Raw genomic sequence first — 10,309 nt, forward strand, 5'->3', positions numbered from 1 at the left:
AAATACCATAGCATCAGCCATGTGGACTGCATACAAGAGGCCTCGAACAACCTGAAGTCTTTCTATTTCCTTATGTTGTAATGGTTACACTAATGATTTGAAGTAGAAATTGCAAAGATGTTTATATTCTCCTTAATTACATGAACTTTTATTTTGGTGATTGTATTTGAAATGATAAGATTTTCTTGATAATTCATGTGGTTTGCATATGAGAAGCATGTGTATCTACCATTGCAGGTGAAGAATGAAGAAAAAAAAGGGAATTTTTGTTGGTCAAAACAAATGTCCAAGGAGTTGTTGGTATTTCTTGCAGAAGAAGTGAGAAAGGGAAATAGGCCAAATAACACTTTCAAAACAAGCTCATTTGTTGCTGCTGCAAAAAATATATCAGAAAAATTTAAAACTTCCCGCACGGCTGACCATGTTGAGAACCACATGAGGACGGTGAAAGCTAATTGGGGAATCATATCGAAAGTTCGTGGTAACGCTGGATTTGGGTGGAATGACACTGTGAAGATGGTAACAGCATCTCCTAATGCTTACAATAATTATATTCAGGTATCATTCTAACTTAATTTTTTGGGTGCTTTGATTTCTAAATGAAATTAAAAGATTGATGTACTTCTGATCATCTGCATGGAATATATGGTAAATGATTTTCTTGGTTTTGCTAAGCTTTTGTATGAGGGCAGTGAATGTTACATACAACAGTCATGTTTCAACTTAAGTATGTTTCAAGTATTTCTCTGATATTTTTCTCCTTTTGTATACAGGAAAATCCTTCTCATGAGAAATATCTCAACCGAAAAATTGACATGTATGAAGAAATAGCAATCGTGGCTGGTAAAGACATGGCTCGTGGAGACTTTTCTAAGAGTTTTGCTGATATTGAACTTAGCAATGAGAGTGGACAAAGGCAGCCTACAAGGCTACAAGTATGACAGAAAATGGGACATCGAAATCAGATAGTGCCACTTCTTCAGAGCCAAGACAACATCGTAAGAGGACTCGAGGTGAAGATGACACTTGTGACTTTCAACAAATATCTAATCAACTAGGAGAAGTGGTTAGTGCTATGAAAAAATTCTCAAACAACCAACTTGATGTGGAGAAACTTTATGAAGAGATAATGAAGATGGATGAGTTTGAAGAAGCAGTTCGTGATGCCGCATTTGACTACTTAGTTGAGGGGGAGATGCTTGCCAAAGCTTTTATGACAAAGAGCAAACCTCTCCGAATAGTTTGGATCCGAAACTTGATAAATTTCCTTAATCGTTAAAATTAGAATGAGTATGTTTTATTGTTTGTCTACAACTACTTACTATAAATGTCTACTACTATGAGTACATAGAAAGTAAGTATTTTGTAATCTCTTGGTATTTGAGTTGTTGCTGCTACTTTGTACTAGTCTACAATATTTTATCTTACTTATATAATTTTATTATGCTAATTTTTACACTTTTATTTCTAAATTGCATATAATATTTACAAAAAAAATTCAAAGTTATCCCTTAAAAAAAAATAAAATAAAAAAAAATCAAAGTTAGCTTAGAAAAAGTTCGAAGATTATTATTATTAGTAGTAGTACGGTATGAAAAAGAACTGATAAGATCTTCCTTATAAAAAAATATAGAAAGACAAAGAATAAAAAATTAAAAAAAAATTAAAAAAAAAATGTTGATTTTCTATTGAACCAAACGACCAAAAATGCTCAAAAAGAAAAATCAGTTTACATGTAATCAAATAAGGAAAAATGTGTAGGAAATTACATTTTCTAATGGAAAATGTTTTTCATAGAAAATCATTTTCCATTGAAAACCTTTTACACCCAACCAAACAAGGCCTCACTTTACATAAAATCATCATTTGATTCTTTTCTCATAACTTTCATTTATTACAAAACAGATTTATCTGATCATGTCCTCCTCAAATACCAATTTTACCCCTACCAAACTACTTCAACTTCACAACTTTCAAGGGCAAATCAATCTTTTCCACTCCTTCTGTAAAATTCTGCAACAAATCGTACCATCTGCAAATCTTAGCCTTTTGTCGTCTTTGTCCGGAAAAACACGAGCTAACCTTGTTTCATCCCATCCGTCCGATCTCACAGTACACATCCTAATCCAACGGCTCAGATTTCATCTTCCAAAAAACAAATTAATTTCAAATTTAAATCAAAAACATTTTTGACAGCAAAGCCACCTTTTTCCAAAATAATCCCTCAGCTAATCAAATACTGACACGAGTCCATCTCATTCTCTTAAAATTACCGGCAATTCATTTCTTCTTCTTCTTCATACTAGTTGTGAGTGCACCCGCCACGCGGGTGCCCTCTCAATTTTGCGATATTTAATTTAATGTGTAGTAAAAAAATGTATTGATTGTTATTAATAATATTTTATATAGTTTAATTATAAGGGCAATGTGGTTAGATGAAACTATATAATGTTGAAACTATAAGATAAATGAAAGTTACAAAGTGCACGTTGAAGGGACATTGAGTGAGATTAGTATTTGTGATTTTTTAAGACGAGGAAAATTTAGTATCACGGTTACTAAAACCTCCTTTGGAAATAATGGAAGAGCTTGTGTTGTTAATGTAGTGTAATCAAACTAAGGAATAAATATGAATGTTATCAAATATATTAGCTCATTTCATTATTTTAATTGTTAAATGCTAGAGTAGTAGAATATTGTATTATGTATTAAAAGTGCAAAAGCTATTTTCCATTAGTCATGCACTCTGTTTTTCTTTTTGTTTTTGGGTAATGCACTAACATGATTTATTAGGCTTGATGTTAAGTTTTTATTTTGATAAGAATCAGTGTGATTTTGTAATCTAATGAAACGAAAAAAGATTTGGATAGGAACTTAGCTTAACCTAAAGGGAAAAAGAAATCTAAGCTATTCAAATAAGTGTACAAATGTAGTCCAAAAAATAATTGGAAATTGCATTTGTATTCCTTGTTTGCTCACTCCCTTAATTTTGCGAAATTAAATTTGTAGTAAATAAGGTGTTATGTAACAATAGTACAAATTGTATTATTATTGTTGTTTAATGTGTTATGTAGTAAATAATGTGTTATGTAACAATAGACCATTCTCTTTCCTAATAAGTTAGAAGCCCCTCACGGATTTTATTTCTCCATCTCACATTGCTAGCTAAGTTCTCTCCATTTGCCTCCTTTAATATAGATTCTAACTTTCTTCCACAATTAAACACTAAGAATGGTCTTTTGAAGTGCTTCTCACCTATTCCTTCATCTATTTCCCTAAAACATCTCTCTTTCAGCTCCCTCCTCTTTCTAGTTATCACTAATTCTCTCTCATCCCTCTATCTTCCCCCGGCCTACCCTTGCTCTCTCTTATTTTTAATGAATTTGAAAACTATAGGTCGCATTTGTTGCCTTCTTAATTAATCCTTCCTTTATTAGCCTAAACACGTTCTCTCACTTTCTTTACTTTCTTTCTTTCTTTCCTATTCCTTCTTAATTGTATCCATTCCATCCTCTTAAAAACTTTGAAAATTATTATAGGTTGCAGTTGCTCCTTTTCCCCCCTAGCCCTTCTTCCTCTATTTTCCCCTCGGTCCCTCTATCTCGCTATCTCCATCTTTCTTCCGACCACCCTTTCTCGCTTTTCTTCTCTCCTGGCCCTTTTTTCCTCTCCAACTCCTTTTTTATTACTCTATCTCTCTTGGCCCCTTTCTCTCTTTTTTGCTTAATTTCTTATTCTTACGACCTCGTTCTATCTCTTGTGGCTTTTTTCTCTGTCTCTTTATCTTACTTCATTTTTTTTCTCAGCCCTTCCTTTTTCTTTCTGTCTCTTCTCCTAGCCCCTCTTTCTTCCTTTCTCTCTCTCTCTCTCTTCCCATCTCCTTCCTAGCCTTTCTTTTTCTCTAAGTTTGTTTCCCGCCCCCTCTCTCATAGCCCTTTTCTTTTCCCGACATTACCTCTCCTCTATTGGCATGCTTTGTCTCTATCTTTATTTCAATCTGCCATCTATATTTTCCATGGATCTTTTTTCTTTTTCTTTTAGGCATTTTTTTCCTAATTTGATTTCACCTGGCCTATCTCCTATCCCCTCTCTATCTCCCATCCTACTTCTTTCTCTACCTATCTCTCCCTTCCTCTTCCTTTCCCTTTCTTCCTTTTTATCTTCATCTCTCCTTTATTGCTCTATCCTACTCAACATGCTTTGCTTCCCCTTCCCCGTTTCCTTTTCACTAAAGTTATATATTATACTATGGCATTACCAAAAAAAAAAAAGGAAAGAAAAAAATGGTGAAATTTAATGTGTTAAAATTACATTAATTGGATAGTGTAAGGTGGGCTAACCATTATTAGTGATGTAAGTAAGTCATTAGTTTAACGTACTTATTGATAACTTGCTTATAAATGAGAGATTATGCCTTATGCATTTGGACAATTAATTTTGTTTTAAAATGTTGTCATGTAGCTATATAGTTAGAATTACATATCTATGCAAACTAAACTACTTATATACATTCCTAATAAAGAATGCTAATTATTAAATACGATATCAAATTCCACATTACATTATAGAAAGGAAAAAAGGGAAAAATTCCACATTTGCACTCAAAGTTAATTGCATTACTTCAATAATAAATTAAAAAATTCAACACAAAGCATTAATTATATACGTTAAGAATGGTCTCTTGAAATGCTTCTCACCTCTTTCATCATCTATTGCTCTAAAACCTCTCTTTCCATTTCTCTTTTTATTCTCTTTCGACTGTTGTCTTTCTCTCTTACCCCTTTTTTTTCCCTCTATCTTCCTCTTTCTTCTCAATTTTTTTTCTAACCCTATCTATCCCTTTCACTTATTCGACTCCTCCCCTAGTCCCTTGTCCTATCACTCTCTCTTTCTTCCGAGTCCCGACCCTTCTCCTTTCTCGGCATGGTCTCTCCTCTTTTAGCCTGCCCTCTTTCTATTTAGGCTTTCCCTTTTACTCACGCTCTTGATCCCTCTTCCCCTTGTCCTTTTTTTCTCTCGTAGCCCTTTTCTCTTTTCTCAACAATCTCTCTAACAACTCCCTCTCTCTTTCTCGATGCAAAAATGTTAAATATTTCTACCTATGATTATCTACGTGTTAACAAAAAGGTAGTACATTTATTTGGATATTTTGTAACTTCACTTTTTGGAAAAAAGAAAAGAAATATATTGTAAATATTTTTAAAAGGTTTTAGGGTAAAAGATCTTGTAAAATTCTTTAAATATCTTGTAATTTTACTTTTTTTAATTAAAAATATAATAAATTATAAAATTATAGGTTACACTTGCTCCCTTCCCCTCGGTCCTCACCTCTCTCCCCAGGCCCCTTTATTTCTCCCACCTTCTCCCTATCTCCCTTTTTCTTTTGGCATCCCTCTCCCTTTTTCTCTCCCGAGCCTTCTCTTTCTCCCATCATATTTCTTCCTCTTTAGCACTTTATCTATCTATTTATCTCTCTTCCTCCATCCCTTCTTTTCTTTTATTGTTCTATTTCTTTCTATTTCAACCCTTATCTATTTAATGGTCAACTTTCTCATTTTCTTTATATTTTATTCTTTTTTTCTCTCAACTCTTCTTTCACTCTTTCTCTCTTCTTCCAACTCCATTGTCACTACTCTCTATTTCATTTTCTCTCTCATAACCCCTCTTTTCTCCTGACAAGCCCTCTCTTAACCTCCCCCCTCTTCTATTCTCATCTCCTATGGCCCCTTTTTTTTCACCCCATCTCTCTTTCCCGACCCTTCTGTAACTTCGCTTCTTCTCACTGGACGTATCCCTCTCTCCCTGTCCCTTTCTCGCTATCTCTCATGTCCTATCTGTAGACACCCATTTGTGTCTCCCCAAAACCAAACCCAGTGATGAATACCTTTCACGTCGAACCATAATCGAATAAGGTGAAAGTGTGAAAAGTCAAGTGTTGCGGTTAGTTTTTATTAAAATCCTTCTTTCTGTTTTCGAAAACCCACTCTATTTTATAAAAACGTCCATTTCAGTTTATTTTGGTCCATGATAAGGGTCCAATAATGGTGTAGTTGGATGGAGCTTTAAAAGACCTTTCCAACGATATATTATAAGCCCAATTCCGATGAATAATGAGGAAGTTATGGCCAAAATACTAAACTGGGCCCAAACCGGATTTTACCTACGACCCAATGATCATGAGGAGGGTCCAAAGGTTTAATCCTATTCCTAAACTAATTAGAATTGATTAGAATCTTCTATAAGTTTCTAAAATATCTTAATTATCCTTTTTTGAAAAGATAAGATCATAGAATTTGATTTGAATAAATCTTTCCTTCTTTAAAAACTTTCCTAATTCTATTCGGATTTAAAGATGTTCAAAGATAGTCAGATATTATTTTCGTGCTTCATATATTTTATCCAAATTTTATATGGTTGGATAGATCTTGAAATTATCTTTCCAATGATATATTATAATATTAAATCCGAGCTATAACGAAAAAGATATTAAAGATATACGAAACTCTATCCAAAGCTGACACCCTTTCACTATTTCGTCCATATCTTTTTATCTACAAAATATTTTAATCTAATTCCAATTTCATTTGAAAGTAGACTTCAAAAGCTTTCCAACGACATATTATATGACTTATTTGGACTTCTAGATCAAAAGATATGATAAAAACAAAATCCGCAAAAACTGTCTCTGTCGCCAAATGACAGGTTTGTCGCCTCGCGACAGACTCTGTCGCCTGGCGACAAGATAAATTCTTGGCGACAAGGTCGGTTTGGTTAGCGACAGAGTGGAGTTTTATTCCTTATCAAATTCTATGATTTTCCGGACTGTTTCCTTATAAATAGGGTCTCAAACCTCTGTTTTTATTCATCAACAATCAATTCTCTCCATCAACTCTCATCATCAATTCTCTCTATCAACTCTCATCAAGAATTACTTAATTCTTATTTTTCTCTCTATTTCTAAACTACCTTTTTACATACAATATTCCGCATTCACAAGATCTTGAGACACCTAGCCAAGTTCGAAGTTGCCTTCGCCCTAGACGTGAAAGGTTGATAATTTCTGAGGGTTTGGTCCAAAACTAGTCAAAACTTTATTTAATTTGATTTTAATTTAATTCTTTAATTCTTTAATTATTGTTTATTATTTTCATTGAAGTTTACTAACTTGTGTATTTTGTTATTAGAAAGAGGTACGAGGCTTCAAAGTATGTAATCTTATTACTCTCTTTCAATGTAGAAAGCATGCTTATTATTGTTTTATATTCCTAGTATCATGTTAGGATGCTTTTAATGCTTTCTAGTATCATGTTAGGATGTTATTTTATGCTTTCTAGAATCATGTTTAGGGTGCCTTTATTATATCATGTTATCATGTTAGTACCATGTTAGGTTTAAAGCTCTGATCTTTATTGTTTAGTGACATGCTAGGGTTTGTTATTAACCTTGTTAGTATCATGCCTAGGATCTTGCTATTATTATTGAGCTTTATTATGCCTTATCATGCTATTATCATTATTATTATTATTATTGATTTATTATTATGTTGCTTGATATTATTTTTATATTGTTATTGCTTGATCACACCTTTTATGATTGTTAAAGGGAATTTGTACTTGAAATCACGCTTAATAAGATAATTAATAATTTTGTTTAGGCTAATGTGATTTTAACTCAAGTGATCGCTAATAATAGTTTTATTTGTGCATTAATATTCAACCAACATAGATAAACAAGGTAGGTTCAATATAATGTTTGTATGTTATTCGAAAAGCGCACATGAATACGAGTAGAACAAAGTAGAGGCCTATTTTATACGGCGGGTCATTTCTTTTGTAGATTGGATTCGTACCCTCATCCCCGAACCCTGTTTGGTTCAAGACCTTATGGAGTTGATGATCCTTTTGGATTGTCTTTTGGGTTTACAAGTTCCTAAAACTTGTTGGCGACTCTTTTTGCTCTTTTTCTTTCCCTTTGGAACGCCACCGTACTTTAGTGTATGATCACAGTGGGGTTCAAGTTTGGGGTTATCGTAATGCTTGAAATATTCCCTACACTATCCTTTTTTTCTTTATGTCTCCCACTCCTTCTAACCCTCTACCACGATTCTACCTTAAGTTTTAATTTTTTGTATTATATGTATTATAAATCAATTTGACTTTCTACTACATAAAGTATCTCATTAATATTAAGTGATAAGCAAATAAGATTGGCAATTAGGTGACCATATCTCTATCTATTTCTTTCTCCTTTATTTCATCCTTCTCTACTTTATAATTTTGCAAAATTTAAATAATTTTTACTTGCGACAACTCCCACCCTCACCCCCAACTCTCAATTGTTCTCCTCTAATAAGTTTTCGATGTACCCTAGCCATTCTATCTTAGCATGCTTCTTTTCTTTTTTGTTTTCTTTTCTATGTTCCTCTACATGTTTACACTTAGTTATTATAGTTTATTAAATTTTAGAATCTTTTCAAAAGTACTATTTATCTATTATTTTATTACATTCTTAAAAATAGATATTATTATTATTATTATTATTATTATTATTATTATTATTATTATTATTATTATAGTTCTTTTTATCTCTTTCTCCTTGCTTTGTAGCCGTTGTGTCTTTTCTACAATTAAGCACTAAAATGGTCTCTTAACGTGTTTTGTTCTAACCTATTCCTTCCATTATTACCCCAAACCTCTTCTCTCTTTCTCTGTTTTTATCCCCTTAGCTTGTCTACATGCTCTTTCTTTGAAAATTATAGGTAACACTTGTTCACCTCTCACAAATTATGTTCCTTGTATGCCCTCTCTTCTTATGGCATGCCCTCTCTTGATTCCCCATATATGGATAATTTGATGGGTATAATTTGGTCTCACCTTTTTCCATCTTCCTCCACATTTTAATACATATGATTACAAAATTATTTAAAATCTTTTTGAAAAGTATTGTTTAACTACTCCTTGAATACTACTAAAGATGATTCTCTAAAGAGTTTTTCGTCCTTTTCTCCTTCCTTCAAACTCATCGCCATTTTACTTTCTTTATTCCACATTCTCATTTTTCTCTATTTTCCTCCTCCGTAGCTTCTAAGTCTCCCCCACGATTAAATACTCAAAATGGTCTATTGAAATGTTTCTCATCTTTTCCTTCGTCTGTTGCCTTAAATCCCCCCTCTCCCCCCCCCCCTTTTAATGGATCGAAAAATTATAGATCAAAACTTGTTCCATATTACTCATTCATTCCTTTATTAGCCCATGGCTCCATACTCTTTCTCTTAGTCTCTTTCTTACTTTCTAATTTTTCATGCCCCTATTCCATCCTCCAAAAGGCTTTGAAAATTATAGGTTACACTTGTTCACTTTCCCCCTAACCCCCCCCCCCCCTAATCCCCTTTAGTTTTCTTAGCTTCTCTCTGTCTGCCCTTTTCTTTTAGCCTCTCTCTCTCTCTCTCTCTCTTCCTCTCCCCCAACCCCTCTTTTCCTTTATAGCTTTATTTCTTTTTCTTTCGACCCTTATCGCTCTCGTGACCCTAGTTTTCATTCTCTCTTTATTTCACTCGCCTTTTTCTCCTAACTTCTCTTTCTATTTCTCTCTTGTCTTTCGGCTCCTCACTCCCGGACCCTCTTTTTCACATTCTATCTCTTTCCCTACCCCTTTTTCTTTCTCTCTCTCCTGACCTCTTTTCTTTCTCGGTGTGCCGCTTCCTCTCCTCTTTTCTCCTAGATTGCCCTCTAAACCTTGGCCCTTTTCAGTTTCATGTCCCCTTTTCATTCTCTCGACCCCCTCTCTCATTCCCGGCCTTTCTCTAACTTGGCTTCTTTCCTCTCGACACATCCCTCTATGCATATTCCTCTCTCGCTCTCTCCCAAACCACGTCCTTTTTTTTTCCTCTCTATCTCTTCCTTTTCCTTTCCCTTCCCCCCCCCCCCTTTCTCACTCTCTCTCTCCTCCCTTTGCTTCTCCTTTTTTATCTCCCACTCCTCCCCCATCTATCTCCCTTGTTCCCTTGCTCTTTCTTATTTTTAAATGGATTTGAAAACTATAGGTCACATTTCCTCCCCTCTCAATTACTCCTTCCTTTATTGACCTAAACTCTTTATCTCACTTTCTTCTCTTTCTTTCTTTCTTTCTTTCTTTCTTTCCTATTCCTTCTTGTCCCTATTCCATCCTCTAAAAAACTTTGAAAATTATAGGCTGCACTTGCTCCTTTTTCCCTAGCCCTCCTTCCTCTATTTCCCCATGGTCCTTCTATCTTGCTATCTCCAATTCTCCATCTTTCTTCCGACCTCCCTTTCTCGTTTTCCTTCTCTAG

At 34.1% G+C, this 10,309-nt stretch overlaps 1 protein-coding gene across 1 annotated transcript; it reads left to right on the forward strand.

Annotated features, from left to right (window-relative positions):
• Positions 1 to 282: 282 nt before the first annotated feature.
• Positions 283 to 941, forward strand: LOC145588674 (L10-interacting MYB domain-containing protein-like). The gene is made up of 2 exons (XM_081645287.1): positions 283 to 558; positions 774 to 941. Exons 1-2 carry the CDS (start codon positions 283 to 285, stop codon positions 939 to 941), a joined length of 444 nt encoding a protein of 147 aa, XP_081501413.1.
• The last annotated feature ends 9,368 nt before the right edge of the window (positions 942 to 10,309 follow it).

This window comes from Chenopodium album, chromosome 17 (assembly GCF_948465745.1).
Source record: "Chenopodium album chromosome 17, dcCheAlbu1.1, whole genome shotgun sequence".
Classification (NCBI taxonomy): Eukaryota; Viridiplantae; Streptophyta; class Magnoliopsida; order Caryophyllales; family Amaranthaceae; genus Chenopodium; species Chenopodium album.